Source organism: Argentina silus (assembly GCF_951799395.1).
Source record: "Argentina silus genome assembly, chromosome: 1".
Taxonomy (NCBI): Eukaryota; Metazoa; Chordata; class Actinopteri; order Argentiniformes; family Argentinidae; genus Argentina; species Argentina silus.
Window position 1 is genome coordinate 4,993,224 of NC_139655.1, and position 25,623 is coordinate 5,018,846.

The 25,623-nt window shown below is 41.8% G+C and overlaps 1 protein-coding gene and 1 pseudogene across 2 annotated transcripts; both read right to left on the minus strand.

Moving 5' to 3' along the window:
* Positions 1–1,999: 1,999 nt before the first annotated feature.
* On the minus strand, positions 2,000–11,413 carry sh3glb1a (SH3-domain GRB2-like endophilin B1a). The gene is made up of 9 exons (XM_083671789.1): positions 11,197–11,413; positions 10,446–10,587; positions 8,557–8,685; positions 7,904–8,037; positions 6,567–6,659; positions 4,509–4,598; positions 4,228–4,328; positions 3,826–4,051; positions 2,000–3,478 (listed from the first exon to the last, which is right to left on the minus strand). Exons 1-9 carry the CDS (start codon positions 11,257–11,259, stop codon positions 3,371–3,373), a joined length of 1,086 nt encoding a protein of 361 aa, XP_083527915.1. The 5' UTR covers positions 11,260–11,413; the 3' UTR covers positions 2,000–3,370.
* A 4,176-nt stretch (positions 11,414–15,589) lies between these two features.
* LOC310805927 (crystallin J1B-like) lies at positions 15,590–25,344 on the minus strand (annotated as a pseudogene). The gene is made up of 10 exons (XR_014555079.1): positions 25,287–25,344; positions 24,825–24,891; positions 24,217–24,396; positions 23,929–24,027; positions 21,784–21,876; positions 21,398–21,554; positions 20,947–21,062; positions 20,508–20,585; positions 19,665–19,804; positions 15,590–19,270 (listed from the first exon to the last, which is right to left on the minus strand). The product of XR_014555079.1 is annotated as a crystallin J1B-like (transcript).
* Positions 25,345–25,623: the final 279 nt, after the last annotated feature.

Below are 25,623 nucleotides of genomic sequence, written 5' to 3' on the forward strand. Positions count from 1 at the left end.
GTACAAGCAACTCATTGGACGACGCTTCATCATACAGCAGGACATTGACACAAAACATACTGCCATAGCAACGAGGGAGTTTTTCAGGGCCAAAAAGAGGAAAGTTGTTGACTGGCCAAGTCGATCTCGAGATTTAAATCCTATTGAACATGCATTTAATTTGCTGTAGAGGAGACTTAAGGCAAAACGTCCTCAAAACAAACAACAACAAAAGATGGCTGCAGTACAGACAGTACCTGACAGAGCATCACCAGAGATCAATGTGTTGCAAACTTCAGGTAGTTATTGCATACAAAGGATTGTCGACCAAACACTAAACATGTTTATGTTTAACAGCTTATTTGATTTGATTAATGTGTCCCTTATCACTTATGGTGACCGACTATATCTAAAAAGTTTTGTAATGTCTTCATGGCAACATGTCCAGAAAACCCAATAAGCTGAGAAATAAGCTCACCTCATAGTAATTGTTTGGAGTATAGAGCCAAAAGAAGAAAAAATGCTCCACTGTCCCATTACTTACGCAGGGCACCAGGCACCCTGCAAAGCAGTTTGTGGTGGCAAATTACTTGTATATCCTCTCCATCATTTGAACAGCAACACAGGAATGACAATGATTGATGCATTGTCAGAGTTTATGATAAAAGGAAGTGTGCTGTTACAGTTTGTGAGATACAGAGACAACAGTTGAATAAGAGTTGTGAAATCTAGTTATCTATGATGATGACTTCTTGGAATGTAAGATACGCTTTAACATACGTTTGCTTATGAAGATGAACGGGTTGATACACTTTTAGAATGTATTGGAAAGATCATGGAATGATGTTCTCCAGTGAAATCCACAACAACAGACAATAATCCAATATCTTTTTACGCAAATTTTAGAAGGGAGTTATGTTCAACATAATGCAACCCAATCACAGATTATTCTTGTTCATTATGCAGATGCAGCCATCACTGTCTACACCGTGAACAGATCCATGGCTATAACACAAAGAATGCAATAGTTTCATTTATGTGTGAACGAGCCCAGGTTGTAAGTAATTCTATGTGTGTTTCTGTGTGGGCGGAAGCTGGCGTGTGTGGACCCCTGTGTTGTGTGCATGTTCATATTTTTGAGAAGGAACTGCACTGGGCCTGTCAGCATGTGAGCCTGACTAACGGACAGCAGCACAGGAAGTCAACAGGCTGCTCACTGAGCACCACTTCCACTTAACACTTTACTCCCTGAACTAGTGGTCCTCTGTGGCTCAGTTGGTAGAGCGTGGTGCTAACAATGCTTAGGTTGTGGGTTTGATTCCTGCTGGGACCATATATACTGAAAAACGCATACACTCACTGCAATGTAAGTTGCTTCGGATAAAAGTGTCAGCTAAATGGCATGTATTATTATTATAATATTATAACTCAAACACTGGCAGGACTGTCTGTATCACAACACATCCACAATCATCCTCTTGACCTCACCCCTCAGGCACTTGTGGAGGTCTGAGAGGATTTGATGGGTGAAAGGGAATGGTAGTAGCTTGACCTTGGCATATCACTTTCATCATCGAACCTCTCAGGTGTCCACAGGTGCATAGTGCTGACATTTGGGATTGGAGGATAGCATCACGTTCACGCACACGAGCAGGGCTACAGTGAGTCATGGGAAAATACACACATTTGACAGTTTAACTGAAATATCTTAAACATCTTCACATATGTTAAGTGTTACTTCATAGAAGAGGAATTTGAATCTGTAGCTTAATCTGTAGTCCCAAATGGTTTATATAGTTGAGCTGTAATTGATAATTACTATTCATCTCATGAGCTCTGATTGGTAACGAGATTACTATGAGCATCACATTACAGGCCTGACCTCTACTGGCCAATTACAGGGACTACCTGCTTTATCCTCACATGTTCATCCAAGGTGTATATAGATTAGTATATAGATATAGATATATATCTATATCTATAAAAAATACATTTCAATGACAAAAATAAACACATTGAGCAATCTTTTCTCACTTTATTACATCATATTGCATATATTCTTGACAATTCTATGATAACAGTTAAACAAATAACAATAAGCAGCAATAAGCCATAATATACTTTTAATCCCCCAATGAAGTGAAAAAATCGAGTGTATGTGGACAGGGCTGAGGACAGGGAATTAGGGAAACTGGAAACACACCAAATGTTAGTACTGGAAAATTAAGACCATCTCTTGCTTTACATTTTAAGGCACTGTTACCCATCCAAGTAAACATAAGGCCTACTTAACCAGAAGGCACAGAGGAGAGCCCATATAAATGTACTGCATGCGTCAAATCATTGCAACTAAGCACTACTCCAAAAACAGCTGCTTGAGTGTGGAGAAACAAAATGACTTCTCTACAGTCAATGTGCTATTCGAAAGTAATGTTGACTATGGAAATGTTGGTCCCTAATTCTCAATTAATCTACTTTAAAGACTAATTAGGGGTCAATATCAACAAAGATTATTCTGAAATGCTTTTTCATGCCGAGTACTTACTGGTTAGCTACAGTTAAGGCATTTATATCAACAAAGGTTTTATAATTTGACTCAACTATACATCAGAGATATATCCTCATAGGCACCTCATCAGACAGTATTCTAAAGCGTGACTCATCTAGCCAGGCAACCCTTAATGTAATTTAGGACATTTCCCATTCTGATTTAGTCATCTCTAAGGCTTCCATGTAGGAAGGCAATCAAGTTCACATATGGCACTTTCAACAGCAACCAGTAAATAAATGCATATGATGACCAAATGGCCATCTCATCATAATCTTATGAACTATAAAATAAGACTTAAAAACATCTTTAATCAGTCTTCTTATTTATAATTCAAGTGCTTTTTTTGCAAATATTAAAAAGACAATGTCTAGTAATTTCATTCATATAACAAACTGGACTATTGTTGGCAGTGAGAAAAATCACAACAAAAGCACTTAAACACCACCATCTGAGTTAGGTATATTGTAAACAAACAGGTTCTTTTGTAAAAATGGAAGGTTAGAGAGAGATTCTGGCACATATTGTAGATTGCATTGGGAAAAAAATAGGCATGGAAGCGGCTTTTATAAACATAGTTGCATACACAACAGGGATAGGGTCAATTCCATTTCAATTCAGTCACTAAATTCCGATGCTTGTATCAAAACACAATTCAGTTTATAAATCGAAAAATCTCTCATTAGCTACTAATATGCATGAATGGAATTCATGGAATTGACTGAATCCAAATGGTTATGACCCCCAACCCTTGATACAGGATATAAATATGAGATCACAGCTGGATTACACTGGGGTTTGTTGCTTATTTCAGGGCCCTGGAGATTCTCTCTCCCACAGTGCTCAGTTTAGCAACTCCAGATAGGTGATTGGCACTTTTCCCTTCTGGTTTCCCCGCTCGCCCATCAGCCAATCAGAGTCCATGCCTGGGACGCTGCTCACCATGATGACCTGGGACAGGGAGGAAGACAAAAACACAAACCCCTCTCAGTCAGTTACACCAATGGCAACCCAAACTCATCATCTTACACTGTAGAGCAGGGGTGCCCAATACGTCGATTACGATCGAAAAAGTGTGGGCACCCCTGCTGTAGAGGGTCCAGAGAGACTGAGGAGGCGAGGGAGGGCGGGCGAGAGAGAGAGAGCAATAAAACAAGTGTACAGTACATGTTGTCCCCCATGAATGATGTAGTAGCCCCCCCCCCCCCCGTGCGAGTAGGTGACTGAAAAATTACTGGTGTTAAAAACGTGTGACATGCGATCGAACGAAGAGAAACAGAAGCCCTGATGTCGCCCACCTCGTCTGCGAGCAAGGAGAGCTCACTGCTGCCGGCGGCGTCGTAGTCGTAGAGGACGCGGGCCTTGCGGCTGCCACTGGAGCTCCTCAGCTCACTGAAGCCCGCAGAGCCTCGGCCTAGAGAGGGGCTGGGCAGGGAGGCAGACAGGGGGATGGTAGGCACGGAGATACTGGCCCCGGAGCTGACCGATGACTGGTTGTTGTTGGAGGAGAACGTGGAGGGGAAGCTGGTGGAGGGGAGGGGACCAGACCACAGTTAAATGCAGGGCTGACAACAGTTTAAAGCAGTATTAAAAACACAACAGGGATAGGGATAGTCACTCACAACATTGAAGAAGCCCACATGCAACAGTTTAAAAAAAAAAAAGGAAAAAAAAGGAAAAAAAAAGAAAAAGCAGCTTACCTCCCCAGCTGCTTTTGGAGGTCCGTCATGTACTGGTAACACTGTGCATAGTATGTAGTCTGGGCCTCCACAAAGTCATTCAAGCAGCGGAGGTGGTGTGCCTATGGAGCAGAGGGGAGGGGAAAGAGGGGGTGGGAGAAATAGGGACAGAGATAAAGACAAGAGACATGTCAAAGATCAGAATAAATGACCGCTCTAGAATACTATTGGAGTCAAAGACGCTGCAAGGTGACCCTTTAGGGTTCGTTTGGTCATGAGGTCGTAGGTGGGTGGGGGCTTACATGGGTGCTGCTCACGCCCTCCAAGAGGAGCCTGGTGATCTCAGCCTGTCTGTCAAACTCACTCTGCGTCATCCTCAGGTCCTGCTCTGCCTGAGAGGGGGGGGACAGACACACATTGTCAGACATGGAAAATACACACTCACCATGCTCAGGAGACAAACACCAACACTACACAGTGTCCTTTTACTGTTATGGAGTTTAGAAAGACAAGAGACTCAGAGATTAACATTAGGCATATAGCCCACTGAAATAACGCATGTACAAATAATGTAGTGAAACTACAGTTTGTAAATCACAAGAGCCAAGTTTAAGCATCAAGTGAAACAAGGGTAGCCTTTGCTTCTCATTGTGCCTCATGAATCCTGTCCCTTAACGACTCAAAGAAACATTACACAGAGAACAATCGTTGACTTGAGTCAAGCACCGAGAGGAGGAAAGGCTCAGTAAACATGGACTGATGGTGACTGTGATATTTTCAATTGGGGCCTTCCGTTCCTTCCAGATTTTCACCATTGTTCAAGATGGGGAGAGAGAGAGAGAGAGAGAAAGAGAAGACAGTAGATAGAGGAGAGAGACACAGAGACAGCAGCAGCTGCTTAACTTAGAAGGCTGCTGTGCTCAGTTTAAAGATGGCCCAACATTCCACTCACCGTTGTCACTTCCTCTGGTCACATCTGCTTGTTTGCGTTTGAAAATAGTGACAGTTATTAAAGCCACAGCTGGTCTTACACAGCAGCCAACACTACATATCCTTTGTGTGTGTACATGGCAGAACAATGTCATAATCACCACAACACTCATTAACACTCACAAATCAGATTATGCCATGCATAATCCTGGAAGTCATAACATAACACACAAAAAGACTCTTCTGAGCTTGTGTATGTCTGTTAGATATTTTACACAACTCATTCATACACGTCACAGCACAGACACAAGCTCTACTACACAACATATTTCATAACAAATATCAAGCTGCCTTCTCTTGCTGTGTGTGACATTCTTTAGCGGATACAGCCGAGTGAATGTAGGGCCACATACAGTACAAAAATAAACACATTATGCTCTCAAAATGTCTTTTGTTCAGCTGGTAACCATTAAGAGGAGTTTCACCATTTACAGTTTTGAAAGTCCCTAAAAGTTCAGTGTAAGCCAATGGTTCAGTAATGTACTGTACTGCATCTGTTGGGTCAACACTGGAATCCTCTAAAGAAGATTATGAGTCCTGATGACATATCAGTCCAACTCCCAACAAGGCTGAGGGGAACTCAGGCCATGGAAAACCACGATGCACCAGCAGGTGAGTTTAGTTTAGCTTATTATGACCTTGTTTAGCCCTCAATGGGGCCTAACTGCCTCAACCACAAGAGAAAGCAGACCTACAGTCACAACACCTGATAGGGCAACAGTTAACGTTAAAGCGAACGTACTGTATCTGAGGAACTATAGTGGAATAACTAGTGGAATTACTCTGCACACAGTAGTATGGTTTAACTGCATGGACATGGTAGTTATGCATAGGTTATTCCACTATGGTTAGCCTGATACAGCTAACATCACAGTAATGCCAACTGTCACTCTGGATTAAACGGCAACAAACCTTCAGTCATGTGACATGCACGAAACTGAACATGTAGCAGTACTGGCAGCGTAGCCAGCAACTTCCTGGCAGAGAACATGTATGAAAAGGCTAAAGAGGATGAAGACATGGGAGGAGAGGAAGAAAGGACTGAGGGAGAGAGAAGGAAAGGGATGCACAGTAAAGAAAAAGGCAAATGAGCTCCACATAAATAGGAACTCAAGCTTCCCATAGCTGGCCTTGTGATTGTGTGTTGAACCTAAGGGGTTAAAGTGTGGGCCAATGTTGTGTAACTAAGGCCACAACTTGTGACTTGTAGCGGGATAACGGACAACGCCCAAATCACTTTTGCTCTTCTTACAAGAGAGGTCACTGACAACTTTTTTGGCAAGGAAAGGAACATGACGAAAACAACTAATGTTGTTGAATAACCAACAGCAGGCCTGTGAGTTTTGAATCAAGTGACAGCAAATACTCACAACTGCTCTCGCATCAGCGACTCTTGCTTTCTTTAGCCTGGTTTTTGCCGCGTCCAGATCCAAGCGCTTGACCTGCAAGAGCTTCCGTTCTTTCTGAACACAAACATAAAGAAAACACACCAAACAGATAATCATCACATAAGCTGCACTGTGACATTCGAAAGGGAAGTTTAGTCTTGATAGAATATAACCGTTTTTTTTTCTGATCTTGCACGCTATTGTTAATACCTACAGGAATTGTAGACAATTGTATCACACCAACAAGCTCTAAGTAATGTGCGACACAGTCACAATGCAATTTGGACAATTGACTAAACGTCTTACCAATACAGGAGGAAATTAACTACTTTAGTAGCACAGATAAAACAAGAATGTAAGAATGTTATTCCAAAATACTGCATGATGACTTGCTGGGGAACAATGAGATGAAAGCATCCAATAAGGTCTGATGACTGGTGATTATATCTGCTGAGCCAATTAGACGTCACATGGGGAGCAGCATCTTCAGATTAACTCTCTTTTACCAGAGGACGTACGTACACGGTACGGCCTAAGACATTTGTTGACATACGTACACGGTACGGCCTAAGACATTTGTTGTTTTTTTCGAATTGCCATACTGCTTTAAAGCCATACATTTGTTTACTGGCCCCTTAACGTAAACGGTATCTTCTACAACATTTCAGTTAAAAGGCCTTTTCAGACGAGCAGACTGTAGCGGCGAGGGTGGAGGGGTTTCCGATCCGTTTCTCCTCCATGCTAGCTATGGCGGGAAAGAAGGCAGCCGCTCTGTAGCACCTCCTACTCATCTGTGAACAACGGAAGAGGCACCACTCTGAAAATGGAAGTGTTCTTGTTCATGTGACTCAGGGAACCCTCAGTGTTCCTCCACCTCCCACCACTGAGCGTGAATGGACCCCGTAGCGGCTGCTGCTGCTCCTGTGTGAAACCCCCTTAAAAAAAGGTAGACTCTGGGGTGCTTAGTGAGTGCATGTCATCCCTCCTCTCTCTCTCCCCCATCCTTCCCGTCAATCTCTACACTAGTCTCTATCCCAATAAAGCAGAAATGCCCTAAAAATAAATATATATATAAAAAATTACATCAATGGGAAAAGAGCGGGGTGACGTGATCAGAGATAATTACAAAACCGAGATGTTCGAGAAACAAGAGGAGACGATCAACGCCTGTATTGCGTGCCTCTCGTTGTTCACATCTTTATTTTCTACAAATATCTTTGGTAAATGTCGCTGTGACTTCCTGCTAGAAACACAGAGTGTTGTTCATTTTCAGATGAGGAGGGCTACGCAGTCTGGATGATTTCCCTGCTGTTACTCACCAGGATGGTTTTAAAGTCGCCTTCTAGAAAGTTCCTGAAAGGTGTCAGGAAGTTGATGGCCGAGCTCTGGATGAACTCCCTCTCCGCTCCTCCAATCTGCTTCTCTGTCTCCCCACATTTTATGAGTGCATTTCCTGCAGGGACAGTGGACGGGGGTCAAACACAGACTTGAATGACAACACAAGCAAAGATGCTGGACATTATAGCTGCAACCATTCTGAGATAACCACACTCGGGCATTCTAAAGTAATGCCCCCATACAGTAAGTCGTCCATCATATCAGCTTGTGTCAAGAAACTGCTAGTTGACAAGACATTACCATGACATTGCAACTTGCATATCGACCAACTTGCCATTCAGAAAGGATTATGAAGTGTTGAGTTACTTATCACTTGTGAGTGTGTTGCATAGTCCTAAATGTAGACCTCCCATGCTAAATGTAAATTAAAAAAGGAAAAAGAAAGAACTTTCAGGATCCTTCCTTCTTCTAGCATTGTGACTGCCAATGGCCCCTGGTCCTAGCCTAAATGTGTTTTTCTTATGATGACTGATGTATAGAGGATTCACTTACTAGTGAATCACTAGTAAGTCGCTTTGGATAAAAGCGTCTGCTAAATGTCAAAAATGTAAATGTCATTCTACTGTACACTCACCATATGCAGTTCCAGGGCCAAACTCATTTCCAGACTCAATCATAGACTGGCCCAGCAACTCATGGTTGTTCATCCTTGTGGGGACTTTTTTCTCCAGTTTCTCGTACAGGAATTCCTCTATTCTGACATCTGCAAATTGTAAGAGGAAAACTCAATTAGGGAAAGGGGAGAGAGTCACAAGAAACCACTAAGCAACCTTGTGCTGTGTGACCATACAACATGAGCATCACAGAGTGTATCTAGCCATTGGCTACACATCCAGTTAGTAGGCCTATCCCAGACTGCAGGCAATCCTCTGAGGTTTCTAGAGTTCAGATAATAAATTCATTAGTTATCAAATGTAGCCTATTGCATCACACAGAAGTCAGGCCAAGAGCATAAGAAAGTAATAGGTAGCCACTAGCCAATTCTAGAACAATCTATGACCATCAAAGTAAGGCCATACCATCAAAGTAAGGCCTTACCATTGCTTGCATGAGTGTAATATAAAATTACCATTGATTAAACAGATGCATTGATCATTTTTTATATAGCCTTGCTGAAAAAATGGGCACTTTCTTGAATGATATCCTCTCTATAGGATAACTGTGTTACCAGTTATAACCAGTAAGTTATTGTTTGAGTAGGCCTGTGTAGATCATCTGTTTTGTGTGTGTGTGTGTGTCTGCCTTGCCCCTAGCTGTGATAGTACTGTAGAAGACTGAGCAATGTGGCACCACGGTGTGATGTGTGCTCAGAGACGGGTCCACAGCTGAGCTTACAGCCATACAGACACCAAACTGCTGTTTAACAGTGAATACTTAGAAGTACACATGATGAACAACGTAGCCAGGTTGTTCTTGTAACAGGCACCAGGTTGTTCTCATATCGGTTCACAGGAATCAGGAAATCAAGAAACATTTGCTGCTGGTAACCCAAACCCACAGCCGAGGTAAACAGGAACCATTTACTGAGTTCACTTAAGTCTGTGTGTTGTCAACATCCTGAGTAATCAATCCAAATCCTGAGAGGTGAATTTATAGGCTACTGTTGGGGAATGTAAAAACTGTAGGTATCATGAATTACTCTCATTGTGTGCATGCACAGTCAAGGCCAGGAATTAGTAGGCTAATGGATTTGTTCAACATCTAGGGTGAACCTGTTTCCCAGGGATCATCTATAGCTGACTGAGAAGTGAGAAGCCAAAACACAACATAGCGGTGTCTTGTAGGTCTATCAGCCTCTGAGTTAAAAAGTTCAACATTGATTTTGATTGTGGGGGGAAAAGTTAAAACAAAAAGAAGGAATTTACATTAACAGTCAAGCGAGACACAGGAAATGAGAAATGGCAGAATCATCAAATTCTAACAGGCAAACCAAACAACAATGATTGACGAATTTTACATAATGTGAATCTCAGCAGTTTCCTTAAAGCTGGATGAGCAACTACAGCATCCTCCGCTATGCAGTCCTATGGACAGATCAGAGTCTGAGACTTGGCCATGTATCGAACTAAAAATGACCCCGTCAAGACACAGCTGTCACTTTTGCTCCCCTTCATGCTTTTGTCAACTCTGGATTTAAACTTGAATCCTGTTTGAATACTTTCGAAACACAGGACATCACTGCTTCCTCTTTTCTTTGATGTAATCACTGATCTAACCAGATTGGCTTTAAAGTCAGCAATTCACTGCATTGCTTTAACAAATCAAGTCATGTCAGATCAGTGATTTTAGCAAATAGGAAGGAATGGGTTCACTTTATGAGTATTCAAACAAGGCATTGGGTCTGTTCCATCTGTGGAGACTTTCTAAATAAAATGATATTTGATTTCAGGTGATGTGAGTCCATAAAATGAACAGAAATTAAGTGGGCTTAGTCAAATACTAGTCCAATGAGTGCAGTCTTACTTGGGTTTGGCTGAAGTAGAACCTCTGTTTGCTTCATGATCCTCTCCGTCCATTGCTTGGTGCACTCAGCTCTGGTCAAAAGGTTCTCCAAATGGGCATCTAACTCAGTCTTTTCAGCCTGCCCAAGCTTCTCCTCTGTGAACTGGGGTTGAAATGAAAAGGGGGGGGGGGGGGGAATCAATGAAATAGCACAGATTGCACAATGTACCAAGAAAGTGACTCGATACAGTATTAATTTGTTTTACTTGGCAGTCTCCTCAATGTGAATGTGAAGATCATTAGGTACTAACGTGGCTAGGTCTCACTATTTGCTCCACAGCCACTGCTCAGTCCTAGGGCCAAACCGGATGTGCTGAGCTAGCGTTTCTTAAACTTCGTGATGAAGATAGCTCGGTAGTTCTTTGGCATGCTGGTTATCAGCATAGTTGGCTTGGTTCATCTACGCTAAAATCTCGTGACACGACTTTTTCCTGCCACTTCAGCAAGCTAATCGCTGTAAGCTGCATGCTAACTTAGCTATCTAGCTAGTCGCAGCTATGCATCCAGGCCTGAGCAAGCACCGGATTTTCCCAAACAAAGTTCAGGCGTCACTTTGCTGTCAGTTGTAATAGTAAGTAGTGACTGTTGATCATCAAATAATACCGTGCCATCACAAATTACAAAGATCACCATATCGACAACATTAGCCTGCTCGTTTTCATGCTACTGTTCGCTGAATGTCAACTATTACATCTGTAGAAAACCAACTTACTTGTACAGCACGACTGAGAAAAGTACCGGCGTCTGCTGCTAATCTTTTGACGTTGAAATCCATGTTTAGTTAGGATTTTAAAAAGTAAAATACACCTCGAAAGATAGCAAACACTTATCCATACATATAAGTGTCACTCAAACAACAATGTACGTTTCTCGTGTGTTGATTTTTGACAAAAAGTTGCTGTGAGTGGACAGTCCCACCCACAGTTTATTGCCTGCCAGGGAGTTTGCTAGGTGGAGTCAGGCGAGGCTTTCCGAAGCAACGAACGAAACAGAGCAGGCCTCGACGAACAAAACACTGCTCGTCGGTGACACCTTCTGGTCATTATGAGCAACGATTACAGAATTAAAGTATCTGTTTCACTGAACCATAATTTTGCTGAAGCAAGCACACTAATTAATGGCTTGTTTGACTTGTGCAATTCTGACTGCAGTGCTTGAAAACATGGCGGTGACCACATGACGGCTATTGAAATCCTCAATGAAACATCTTATTAATTCACTTTGAATAATCACTACAACACAACCATAAACTGAACATATTTGTGCAATCAATAGATGTCTAAAATACCATAATGATGTATATCCTACCACAGTCTACACATCGCGGCATACAGGGCTTTTCCTGACTCAGGTACAGATGTGTAAAGAAAACATTCATGATTGGCCATCATGCCTCCCATAATGAAGGCACTTTGTTGTTGTTTGTGAGAAGTAATTGCGGGGATCCACTGGCTGTGCCTCGCTCTAAAAACTGCGTAAGCCTCGATCTCGTAAATATCAAACAGCCGAATTTGTTTAGCAACTCGAAGAAATGTAAGCATCATGCAGCAGATATTGAAAGGCTCTGATCTGCGCTGGTCGGAAACTGCTAAAAATGTAACCTTTCAAACACGCCATTAATGAGACACAGCACAGACATCGGCGGAGCCAGAGGGCTCACTCGGCATCCGTTTCCGTCCGCAGTCTGTGATAAAATAAGCAGACCTGGCCGGATTCATCCACGAACCAAACACTATTTAATCAGAGACGTATGACAACTTTAAGTCTTCGTCAAAAATTGTGTTATAATTAGAAGATAGTTGAGTGGCTCGAAATCCAATGATAGCCGTTGTCCATCCCGGAAACTACGTCACTCTCCTAAATTTTTATTTTTAATTTTTTGCTGATTGGCGGGCTAACATGCTCCGCTCTGTGAAATATCATAAGACCCTGGATATTACACACGTTTAGCTAAAATCAAAAAGGACAATGCGCAGCTACAAAAACAAATATGGCCCAGTATTTTTACAGACTGCAGACGGAAATGGATACCGAGTGAACCCTCTGGCACTTCTTATTTCTGTGCCATTATCCACCCCGAAAACTAGGTAGCCACTGCAGACGTGCGCAGAAAGATTTGTCAGTGATAGGTTCATATTTTGTAATATCAATTTGTGAAAGTAGCTGACCGAGGAAGTGCAAGTATGTAGGAAGTCATTTTAAATGGTGTCACGAATGTTTTTATTCATGCGTATCGGCAATTATTGACGAGGGCAGAGGCTCTCGTCAGACTGCGCATGTGCGTAGCAGTCACTCTCCCTAAAAAAAAATATTTTAACAAATACAGGCTAACATGTTTTTTTTTCTATACGGCGAAGAGATCGTAAGACCCTAGACATTACACACGTTAAGCTAAAACCAATAAGGACAAGGTGCAAACACGAGTAAAACTCAAACGTTCCTATTGTTTTCCAGCATTGAAAAAACAGCCCAGTCCTTACTTTTCCACAGACTTCGCAAATGGATGCTGAGGGAACCCTCTGTGGTCTACTACATGTTACACAACGCTTATATTAGCTGTTAAACTTTAAACATTCTGATGGGAAAATTAATGTTTATTTTTTGGCTGGAACCGGAAGTTAGGCTACATTTTTACGAAACCACTTCACTTGAACATATACATATGTACCCTAACTCTGCCTCTAAACCTAGCCCTAACTCTAGCCTTAACCCTAACTCTACCTCTAAACCTAGCCCTAACTCTAGCCTTAACCCTAACTCTACCTCTAAACCTAGCCCTAACCCTAGCCTTAACCCTAACTCTACCTCTAAACCTAGCCCTAACTCTAGCCTTAACCCTAACTCTACCTCTAAACCTAGCCCTAAATCTAGCCCTAACCCTAACTCGACCTCTAAACCTAGCCCTAACCCTAGCCTTAACCCTAACTCTACCTCTAAACCTAGCCCTAAATCTAGCCCTAACCCTAACTCTACCTCTAACCCTAGCCCTAAATCTAACCTTAACCCTAGTGAGTATTTTATCATTGAGAGCAAGAGTGTTTAAGGAGATATGCGTAAGTCTGTTGGAAATCTGTCACCGAGGTAAAGTTCAGTTCAAACAGTTTGTAAATGAAATATTTCTTTCAAGGGATCTCATTCCCTGATCACTACCGATTAAACATTGTCATTACAACCAGAAAGCGTGAAGGTTACATGTTGTACCTTTAATATTAGTGTGTGTCAGCATTTCATCCTGTTTATCTTGTTCTTCCTGATTTTAAAATATTCACATCCCATCCGCATCTTGGGTGGACAACATTTCTGTGCTCTACATATGACCTATATCCTGTTGTTTAAAACACACACACACACACACACACACACACACACACACACACACACACACACACACACACACACACACACACACTTCAACACCAAAATAATGATTTGGAAAGGCTCTGATATTGTCGATGGTTAGGATTTAGGAAAGTATGGAAAGGTTATATTAATCTATTTTCTAATTGCTCATACACAGGGTTTAATGTAATCTGCTCTGTCACTGATTTATTCACAAAATGTATTGCCACCAGGGGTCAGATTTGCCCTGAGATTCCACTTGGTGTTGCCTTGTTTGGTTTCGGGCTAAATTTAATGAGTTGATTTCATATAGTTAAGGGATCATGTAGATTATGTAGATTTAGAGGCAGTACTTAGGAACATGAGGTGAATTTAACAAGGTGTTCAAATAGGCAACAACAAACCTTATTATCCCTTTCCCACTGTGATACCTCTACAGTAGACAAAGCAATAAGACAGTGAGCGAGCTGAAAATGTCACATACAGTATAATCTAGAGAGAGCTCTGTTTCTTAGGTGTGCCTGGGCTCTAATCGGCCCTGCTGTTTCCTCTTTCATCTTTTACGGTGCTTGGTGGAGTCAGGTTCTGGACGGGGCCTTCTCCTCCCTGACGTGCTGGCTCAGCAGAGGCCTCCTGCCACACAGCTGATAAAGGCCGGAGACCGTCGCTACAGGGGCAGGAAAGGGAAGCCCCTTGTTATGCTTTCATCATTGGAAACCTGTATATAAATACTGTTTTCTTTTCTTCTTATTTGAAGCTCAGTGGTGTATATACTCTCCTTGATTCAGTAGATACAGGAACGTTATTATTTTGAATTTGAACAATCCATGGCTGAGGAGCACAGTAGCTAAAAACAGTTTTTCCCAATTCTGTAGACACTCGTGGGACATTAAAAGTAGCAAGCTAGGGAAGCAGCAGAGATGGTGCTATGTCCAGACATAAAACCTGACTGGTGCATTAAGCAAGAAAACCTTGAGATAGGGTATTAATTATTCACATCACTGGGATCACCCCTCCAACCCAATGAAGAGGGAATACACTGGCTGCCTTCCACACTTTGGGAATAGTACCAGAGACAAGAGTCATGTTCAAAATATGAGTCAGTGGTTCAGCTATTAAAAGGGCAAAGAGCTGCAGGAGATACGGATCAAGCATGTCAACCCCTGTCGATTTTTTAACATCACTCTTACACAAAACATCAAACACTTCCCTGGTCAAAACACAATGGATGGAGCATTAAGGGTCATTGTAAGCCAGTAGAGAAACTATCAGTCTGATTGGGATCAACCTAGCCAAGCTATCAAGTCTGATCAGGGATATTTAAATCATTGTTTCTTTTATATAGGTAGCCTGCAGAGATAAAAATGTTGGTTCAATTTCTTCTTTTTTATCCGTGGATAAAATGCATGTTGCAAGATGTCTCCTATTTAACTCAAAACTAGTGCAACAAGACAACCTGTACATGATGGGTATTACAGATGCACTTACTAGCAGTGGGCCTTGGGATGGGTGGGTGGTTTCAAGCAGGCAGATGAGGGGTAGTATGGAACATTCAAGACATCACACTTGAGACTGTGGTGATGTTTATAGCCCTGGAGTAGGTAAGGAAGCTGGTCCGAATCAGAGACATGGAAAAATGCACTTCCTCTCCTCTCATCTGTGTGTCTCTCCTTGCCTCATCTCTTTCTTTCTCACCCATTTTAATTTGATCATGAACACAATATTACACTCATAATAATAATATAAGAATAATATAATATCATATATGCCATTTAGTTGACACTTTTATTCAAAGCGACTTACATTGCAGTGAGTGCATACATTTTTCAGTATACAGTGCCTTCGGAAAGTATTCAGACCCCCTCACTTTTTCCACATTTTGTTGTGTTATAGACTCAATTTAAAATGGATTAAATTAAAATAATTTGCCATCAATCCACACACAATACCCCAGAATGACAAAACAAAAACAGGTTTTTAGAAATTTCAGTAAATGTATTAAAATTGAAATACAGAAATACCTGATGTACATAAGTATTCAGACCCTTTGCTATGACACTCAAAATTAGCTAAAATGCAAAAATGTCATCAACAAATCACTCAATAAGTTGAATTGAGTCCATCTTAATGCAAAGATAATAGATCATGTAATTTTGGAATTAATATCTTTGTTTTTATAGGGTCTCTGATTTGCATAGGAATCAATTACACACTGTGTGGAAGAATGTAACTTATACATGCCTCGTGAACTTGGTTGAACTGTCTAACCCCATCAGAACCCCAAATAAAACGTGTACTCCATTGTTTGTAAACAGTGTAGTTGTAAACAGACACTATATAGCTTCAAAACATGGTTCAAATTATCATTTTGATCTCATGGATGGTCAGTCCTTGCGTCCATGCATTTAGCTCTGTATATGAAACTGAGAGTGGTTATTTCTCCAGACCCATCCCTTAGCTGTTTACCAAAAAAGTTTCGGGGAGACCGCTTTGTTTAATCACAGACTGCCCCTTTAACATTAAACCCACTTCCAAAAATAGGAGTTTGCGTACACTGTAATTTAAGTATTATGGCCCCAATAGGCATGAGATTAAAGACGCATAATTAACTCGACCAAAGATAGGATTCCTTATCTCTCTACCCATTGGTGATGAAGACCACTCTGACCCAGCTGAATACACCCGAGGACACTGGTGCATTTCACTGTGCTGAGAACATTCTGGAACATAATTGAGGAAGATGTTCAAAAGCAACAACATCCTGAGCTGTCACTAATGTGAGAGCTACGGCAAGGCTAGAACATTGTAAGCACATGTGAGATGTGTGCTTAAATGTGTGCAGTGAATTCATATATGATAATCCAATTAACAAAAATAATAATAGTTTTGCAAAATGCTGTCGTCATACAAATGTAAACACTAGCCTACGTACTGTATATGCCCACATAACAGCTTAGCGTACTATTTTGAGCCTAGCAGTGGGTAACGTCTGTCTCCCCCATATGCTGTAGTAACATAACCCTAACCCTAACCCTGTCTATTGCCATTTGCTTTCGAAAAACTAAATGGTTGTAATTTTTTTTATAGATCAGAGTTGCTCTGATTGCACATTTTTCACATGCTACTAGCTGGCTGTAGCATGTGAAAAAGAGAAACAAACACAGACGCCGATTTAATCATGGGGCTCTGACACGGCAGACTGCACTAACTCTAACCCTAACCCCTAATCCTAACCCTAACCCCTAATCCTAATCCTAACCCCTAATCCTAACCCTATGTTTAGCCTGTTAAATGTAACAATATACTGTCAGATCAGTTGACATTGTAAGCCATTCTGAGAGCTTGAGATGTAATCTGTACACTTTCTGTTGACTGTGAGAAAAACATCAAGATGAACAGTATCAACTCTCTCCTGTTGAATCCTCTGTCATTGGGGGATTGCTTTGCAGGAGTGGACAGACTTTGAAAAAACAAGACACCTTCAAAGGTCTGGATGCAATTACCCCAAAGACTGTTACCTGCTGCGTCGGAGGAAGTGTGTGAGAGAGATTAAATGACTTCCTTTCATTACTAATATACAGGCTGATACTATACACTGATGTTTCTCATGTTAGAAAGACACAGGTTAGTGATGACGAGCATTTTGTGTAAAACAGCATACCTCATGTATAGCTACATCTTATTGTGTTTCATACCATTGTGTTCCTACGTTATATCCATGTTGTTATATTTTTTTAACACCATGCCACTCAACATTTAATGCTATTTTACTGTGTTCCTACACAATGATGATACGGTGTTCATGTTAAATATAATATACGATGGAAAAAACATGTAAATAGCATTGGGTGTGTGTTGTCACTTTCTTTTGATTAAACAGAACACTTCTGGGTTTCATACGATTTTCTGTCTATGACATGTTGTCCATTTTTTTACATTTACATTCATGGCATTTAGCAGTAATCAATGCTCACACCAGGGGCCATAGGCAGTCGTAATGCCAGTAGGCAATTTTTTTTTTTTAAATTTATTTTACATTTATTTTATTAGCAGGAGAGAACTTTCTGTCGTGAAATTAATACGATAAACGCTGAACTGTTGTAATAGTAAGTGTTTATAATTTTGTAAATCTACATTAAGCTGTGTACCGCTATTGGCCTCCATAGTAAGTGAGCCATGAGAGTGCAGCACTGCTGTTTTGAGTACAGCCAAGTCCTTAAATCAGCTATGGTTGCCTTGTACTATCATTACTGCATGCATGTTTTGCCAGGAGACTGTGTTGCCTTAATTCACAATGTCAGTGAAGTAGCTGTCTTCGGAAGTCAAGTTTGTTTCGTATGTCATGTAATGCAGTGTCACACAGCCCTAAATTATAAAGTTTGGTCGTCAACTTTCAACACATCTTAGGGCTTGAGCCATGTGCGTAAATCAACAAAAGCATATAAACAGCTTCATACACTTTTTTTCATGTGCACTCTATGTCAAATATATTATAAAGCTATTGGCATGATTTTATGCTGAGTATATGGTAAATCACCCAAGGAGCCATTGAGAACATGGTAATATGGAAGTCAGCAGTTTTAGGAAAACAGAGCAATTCCTCTGAGGGAGGGATAAGTTGCAGTCTCTCTCGTTGTTTCAGTACTGTAAATCTTTGTGTCTCTGTTATTTCACTTCAACAGAACCCATGCCAGGGAACGGGAGCATTGAAATCTGCTGAAATCCACTTCCTCTTCAGCAAAATAAGTTTCTGTTCTTCAAATTATTGCAAGCCCTCAGTTTCTATAACCTGACCGGGGGTTATTTAAACGAAAGCACCACTCAAAACCGCTATGTCTGTAAAGGGACAGTGTAGTATAAACAGAAGTGTGTTTGATAAGTCAATCATTACTGTACACATCAACACTGAACATTCGGGAAAGAGTTATGTTGTTCCCCATTGATGTGCTCTTCCTCTTTTAATTCTCATCGGATTAGAATATGATGTACACACAGAATATGGTGTTACACACATAATGTTACAATACACAGACCCATCTCTTGTACAATGCTGGAGCTTTGACCAAGCAATGAGGTTCAAGTCTTATCCGTTAAATGTCACTTTAGAATAAAACTTTCATAAACTGTTTTGTCAAAGTACAACAGTGACTTGAGGTGGTTCTAAAAAAGCAGGTGTTGAAATCACAAAAAAAGTGCCTGTACCCTTCTACAAATGGAATTTAAAGCTAAAATATTGATATGTTATTCTTTAACACTGGCACTAATTAATTAACACATTAACGCTGATTTACTGATGCACAACTGCATAACTCCTTTAAATGCAATGTGTGGAAACTGTTACCGCAAAACTAAGCTTGTGAGCTGACAACTTTTTTTGCAAGTTCAAGCAGAAGAGGATATCTGAGGGTCCTGCTCTTCCAAGACTCTGGGATTCCCTGAAGACCTGTCTGGAAAGAGAACAAGAGACTAGATGAGACCTCAGAAAAACGCTGAGCTTTTGAACGCTGAGGAGATGTCATCCAAGGTTAAACTCATTAAGCAGGTCTCAACAATTGACAGGGGACCTGAAGTGACTAATGATTAGGTAAACAAAGGTCATTGTTTTTTTTATTGTGTACTGCTACAGTAAACCATTTATGTTTATTGTCTTTAAATCAGATGACGCTTTAGCAATAGAAGACTTTTTTATAACATAACATATTGTGGCAATACAACAATAAAAAAAAAGTTCCACAATTAATATGTATGCATATATAACTATGACTCAATGTAAGATTAATGGATTTATGAAAGATTTATGTTTTCGTTTTTTGTGTGTGTAGGAGATGTAAGATTCACTACCTGCGCCCCAAAACAGGCCCCGATGAAGGAACCTCGACTAGAGGTGCATCCCCCACAGCGCATGGTCCCCCTGACGGCGTCGTCCAGCTGACTCATCGTCAAGACTCCATGTAGCGCCCCCTGGAATGCACCTGGCAAGACTGGAAGAGTGTTTCACACATAATGTTACAACTATACAGTGTGCATCTCCGTAGTTGGTAACACTTTAGTACAATATAAGGGAAGCAGGAACCAGGGATGGGAGGGGGGGGGGGGGAGGGGGCAGTAACACTTTAGTACAGTTTATTGAATGAGAATGAGAGGAGACGAGGGAAAGTAGACTCTTTAGACTACTGACTAATACTGCGTCTCAGTTGTCGTCGTGCTTCCCTTTCTCATTCCTACAGGACATGACACATGACACTGTTACCGCAAAACTAAGCTTGTGAGCTGACAACTTTTTTTGCAAGTTCAAGCATGCAAGCGACACGTCTGGGAAACTGTCCAGTCTTATCATCTCATCAGTAGTCATGAAGGACAGCTGACGAGTAAGGGAGACACCTCCAACTATTGAGACCCACCCATGAGAGCCCTTCCCACCAAGTGATAACCCCCTCACTAACACCCATGCAGTCAGAGGAGTTTTTAACATGTGTTTTCCCTTCAGAGGTGGGGCTCTGACCTCAGAGGGGAGGGATATAAAAGGGGGGGGGGGGGGGATTCATTAATTGTAGGATCAAAGGCGAGAGCACCTTGGTGGAACAGGGCTAGCGGATATACTGACAGGGAGGGAAGCAACCGTGCCAAGTCGACAGACTGGACCCCGCTGCTACCCACAGCCGCGCTGGCGACGGCCGGGCCTACCTCATGTGTTTGTGAACACAGCAGGGATCAGCTCTTGGGTAGTCTTGGCTAAGTTGTCCTTTACCTGATGGATATGGGCTGTGATGATGAAAGGGAGAAAAAAAATGCAACACTTAACTCTGTCCATATGCATTGTTTATAGATAATACCCGGAGGCAAAATGTCCATGTAATTATATATTATATTGCCACTCAACATTAAATGCTATTTTACTGTACCGGTAAGTGTTTCATTTTCAGGTTTTGACGGTAGTCCACCACTGTATTGATATTCTAATTAAATAAATGCATAGCCTTGTGGTCATAAGAGACTGGAAACAGTTTAGATATTCTAAATGGAACACTCTGATGCTCGCTTCCTGTCGCCACGGTCACGGCACCGCATGAACAGAAAGACAGAATGAGTTGATGTCTGAATTGCACAAGAGACTCATACTGACCAATCACAGCTCTGTCTAGATCCTGTGGGTTCCGTCTCATTGGGTCATTTAGCTGGGCCAACACTGCACCCAGAGCATTGGGATCAGGACCATTCAGAATGAAATGCTCCAGAAACCTAGGACAGAGACCGTAGGTTATGGGAAAACTGGCAACATCTTCTTCATAATCCACCATTACAAATAAGAGTTGACATAATGGCTCATGAACAACATGATTCCCACATGTTAGGTAACCTATTGCCATAACCTGTGAAAGCAGAGTGGCACAGCGGAAGCTTGCTGGGCCCATAACCCAGAGGTCGATGGATCGAAATCATCCTCTGCTAAGTGCTTTCCAAGTCAGTATTTGTTCTAAGTCGCTTTGGATAAAGGCGTCTGCTAAATGCCATAAATGTAAATGTTCATAAAGGTTATGAATGTTTATTTATAAAGCTTTGGATTCCTGCACTACCTTGCTGCGGCCAGTGTCCCTGCCACACACATGTCGTCGTTCTGAGTGACACGGATAGCCGTTTCCACTTTCTCCAGCATCTCTGGCTTCCCAGCATACTTCGCCACCACAGGGGCCAGCTTTGTGACTCCGTCCATCTGACAGTCTTCATCACATCCTGCAACACAAACATATGTCTGTTTACAGTATGACGTTACTGCCCTATGTCCTGTGTATGTTTGTACTGTTATACTGTTATTGGTATGCTACCATGACAAACCAAGTACTCCTTATGAATTAGTAAAGTATCTATCTATCTATCTATCTATCTATCTATCTATTTATCTATGAAACAAAACTCATCATAGAACCAGAGATGTGGTTCTTTTGTGTCTCATTTTGATTACCAGTCTCTGCTTTGCCAGCATCCACGTTCCTTATGAAAGCTTTGAGACACGCATTCCTCCATGGCCCATTGATGGGGAGGATGGCTTTTGGACCTATAAAACAGGAAATACAGGTTTATTTGTACAAATACACACAACACATACACTGTAACAGAGCTTAAGCTAACTAGACAAACATTTTGCCTTGACAACTGAGTAACCATACAGCACACATTAAATTACGTCACCATAAAAACCATAAAAAAGAGGGAAGTTTTACTGTATGGAACATATTTTTGTATAAAATGGGGTTTTATTTCAGTCGGCTCAGTTCGACCCCTCACTTTGGGACACGCACTCTTGTGTACAATACTTTTAGCAGGCTAACATGAGAAAGTCGACAGCTAGTTTATGTGCTCTCAATTCTTTCAAATTGTTTGAACCCTTGCTAGCTAAATGATAATGCCTCAATTTGTAGGCTTATAACTTGCTAGGTCCCTAGTGTAGGCTACAGCTAGCACTTAGACAATCAGCTTTGACAAAGCGAATTTTTTCTCACCTTGTGTGAGAAATATTAGTGCCCTGTTTGCAGGAAGTTCGCGTTTGTAGTTATTGAACTACTTGAGCCCTTGCTAGTTCAACTGGTTACCTTATTTAACGCAAACTAGGTCCCTAGTGTGAGCTTCGGCTTAGAACTAGGATGGTTGCTAACTTCTGGACTCTTAGTGAAGCTTCATCCACTACTACACTACACAACACTGCTTCATCCCTATCTGTTACACTAATGTTGTGTGGGCGAGTGCTTTCTCTCATGGGAGATTTTACTAATTTACTAATTGCCCCCGCTACAGCTGTAGTGTGTCAACTCCCTTCCTTCTTCCACAGAAAAAATGGCTCTGCCAGGGCAGGGAGAAGTCGTTCCCCCAGGAGCCTGCCCAAATGAATGTGGTTGTACCTTGTGGAAGGCTGACTTTCACAATGTCTGCCCCCCGTGCCTTAATTCACGCATGGACTGCCATTCACCTCGTTCTGCGAGCTAAGCACACTGGATGCTGAGGTTCTCTAACGGCGAGTCAGGTACGTGGAGGGTGCACTGGCTGCGATCCTCTCTGTTTTACAGGACCTCCACAGTAGAGGGCTGCATTGGGATTGGGTCCCGCCGGGCGAGACCCAACGCAAATCTCGCGGGAGCGGGCGGTTTGAACTTTGCTGCGGGCGGGAACGGGCGGCTAAAAAAAACACTGCGGGATCGGACGAAACAAACAACCCCATGAATGTCTTTATTAATAGCCTATAAAATTACGTGTTTTCTCCTGCGGGGAGAAGACACAAAATCAATGCATCTCTATTATTGTGCGGGCAGAAATTCTCAGAGTTTTGCGGACACGGGCGGGAGTGGACATACACACTGCGGGAGCGGGCGGGAGTGTAACACGCACCCTGCGGTCGCGGGCGGTAATGGTCAGAAATTCAGTGAGAGCGGGCGGGAGCGGGATGAAGAAAACAGTCCCGCGCAGGGCTCTACTCCACAGTGAAGACCTACCTGGCTGCCATCTCGGCATGCCACATAGGCTTCAGTGGGGCGACCGCAGGGGCATCGCTAGTCGTTTCATGAAGGGAGTGCGACGTCTTCATCCGGTAGTCAGTCAGTGCCTATCTCTGGTTCTGGAGGCACTCACTAGTGACCGCTTCAAACCTCTCCAGAACTCTCCATCTGATCTGAACCTCGTATGCGCGCTCTGCGTGTTTACATGGCCAGCGTGGTGTCGTTCTGGGTTTGTGATCGGGGAAACCCTCACCTTCATTGCCCCTTTAACCTTGAGCTCATGAAGAGTGATTTGCTGGATAAAATGGCTGTGCTTGCTAGGTATATATAGGACGAGTGGCCTATCTGCTTGCAAGTGTCACTGGCCTGTACCAAGCTTGACTGTACAACGAAGGATACACAAGAGTGAGTGTCACGTCGAGTGTCACATCTCCTTCAGAGAACCTGAATTGCATTTGTAAACGCTAGATTCCCCATACCAAATTGGGAAAACAGAACTTTGTGTTATCAAACACTGACAGAGGCAGTTGGACCAGATGTCTGATCAATGATTAGCCCTGTTTGTTATCATAGTGCTCTTGGTCAGATGGCGCACAGGAAAATGACTACTCCTACTGTACCGTCTTTTGGTCTGTATGGATTATTGAGAGGGAGATCATACACAGTCCCTGGGCCAAAGAACTTGTACATGCGCGCTGTCAAATCCTCCACGTTAACATCTAGGGATACAAAAAAACAACAGAACATATCAGAAGATTAATGAGTGTACACAACACAACTGTAGCACGTTCTGCATGTGTGTACTGTATGTGTGTGTGTGTGTGTGTGTGTGTGTGTGTGTAGGCCCGGGCCTACAGTATGTGTGGGAGTGCGACAACAGGTACTATATATGTTTGTAATGGGTATACCTCCACATTCACTCAGGGACTCTAAAAGGACGTAGGCCTGGTCTCCATAGCAGGTCTGCTCTCCTGTTGTCCTCAGGTAGAAAGGGTTAGCAGACTGAGGGCGAAACTCTGGACACGGTTCCAAATCAGACAGAACCTCCTTCAGCCTATCAGCGTTGTAAATCCAATGCATAGGTTGGGCTGTAAGGATGGAGAACACAGAAGAAAGAGTAATATCACTAGTGATGTTAGCTTGGATTCCCAACACTTCACAGTCATAACTCATGTGTGAGGTCTTTGTGATCTAACTTGCACTACAGACACAAAACTAAAAGTTATTAATACATGAACTGTCAATATGAAATAACAATGGCATGTGTCTGAAAGTTGAATAGACAGCCATGTTTGAAACTAACCTAAATAAAATATGACACTGTGTAATGTTAGTGAGTTATACAACTCAAACGCCCTCCTAATGGCGTACCACCATTATCACCAGTGGCAGATGTGCAGGTGTCCTTTACTGATTACAACTTTGTTGCACTTGCAGAGCAATTTTGAGTGAGGAAAAGGCAACTAGGGGTTAATTTAATTCAGTAATAATAGTCGCAGTCAAGGGTGTCTCTTACCTGCTGCATCTGCCACAGCTGCTCCTATAATGGCCCCTATGGCCCTGTCAGCCACTGTCGTTGCCATCTGCATTTCAATGCGTCACAGAGATAGGGTTAGGGTTAGGGTTAGGGTTAGCGTTAGGGTTAGGGTTAGCGTTAGGGTTAGGGGTTAAAGTGGTTAATCAAACTGTTCTCTTGAAATACAGTGTACATCAGCTTTTGTTCTATTTGATCTAAAATATCTATCCTTTTATCTAAAATAATAAATCTTTGAATACATATGAGTTGAGATGATAAAAAGCAGAAAGCAGCAAACTCAAAAACATATGAAAAATAAATAGTGTAAGAGTACAACCAATTGGAGCACTTGAACATTAATACTAATGCACAAAATACTAGACAGTTTTGCTCTGCACTGTATCATATTAACTTAAAACAATATTTTAGGCCAATGACATACAATAATGACCGTGTTCTTACCGTGGTAATTCGCCTATTCAACTTCCAAAGTCTTACTCAATGTTGTTTTGACAAGTTCACTTGACACTGTGACGTAACATGAGCTGAACCAATACTGAGATAGCTGATTAGTATACTCCTATCATGACTCATCATGACTAGGAAAAAGGTCATTGTGAGACCAGTAGGTTGCATTTCATCTGATCACTTACTACATGTAGTTTCATTGTATTATTTACTGGTAATATTTACTGGTAATACTGTAATTATTAATACTGCAATCGTAATAATTACACAGCAGTACGAGTACTATAATGTGAAGTGAGGCCCAACTTGTATGTATACATATTTATCAAAG

Bases quoted from the DNA above. Each gene is read 5' to 3' on its own strand.
- sh3glb1a (XM_083671789.1), bottom strand. From the start codon at position 11,259: ATGGATTTCAACGTCAAAAGATTAGCAGCAGACGCCGGTACTTTTCTC. The intron at 8,038-8,556 runs GTGAGTGTACAG...CTGTCCCTGCAG, and splicing joins TGGCCCTGGAACTGCATATG to GAAATGCACTCATAAAATGT. The intron at 4,599-6,566 runs GTGAGTATTTGC...CCCCCCTCTCAG, and splicing joins TCGCTGATGCGAGAGCAGTT to GCAGAGCAGGACCTGAGGAT.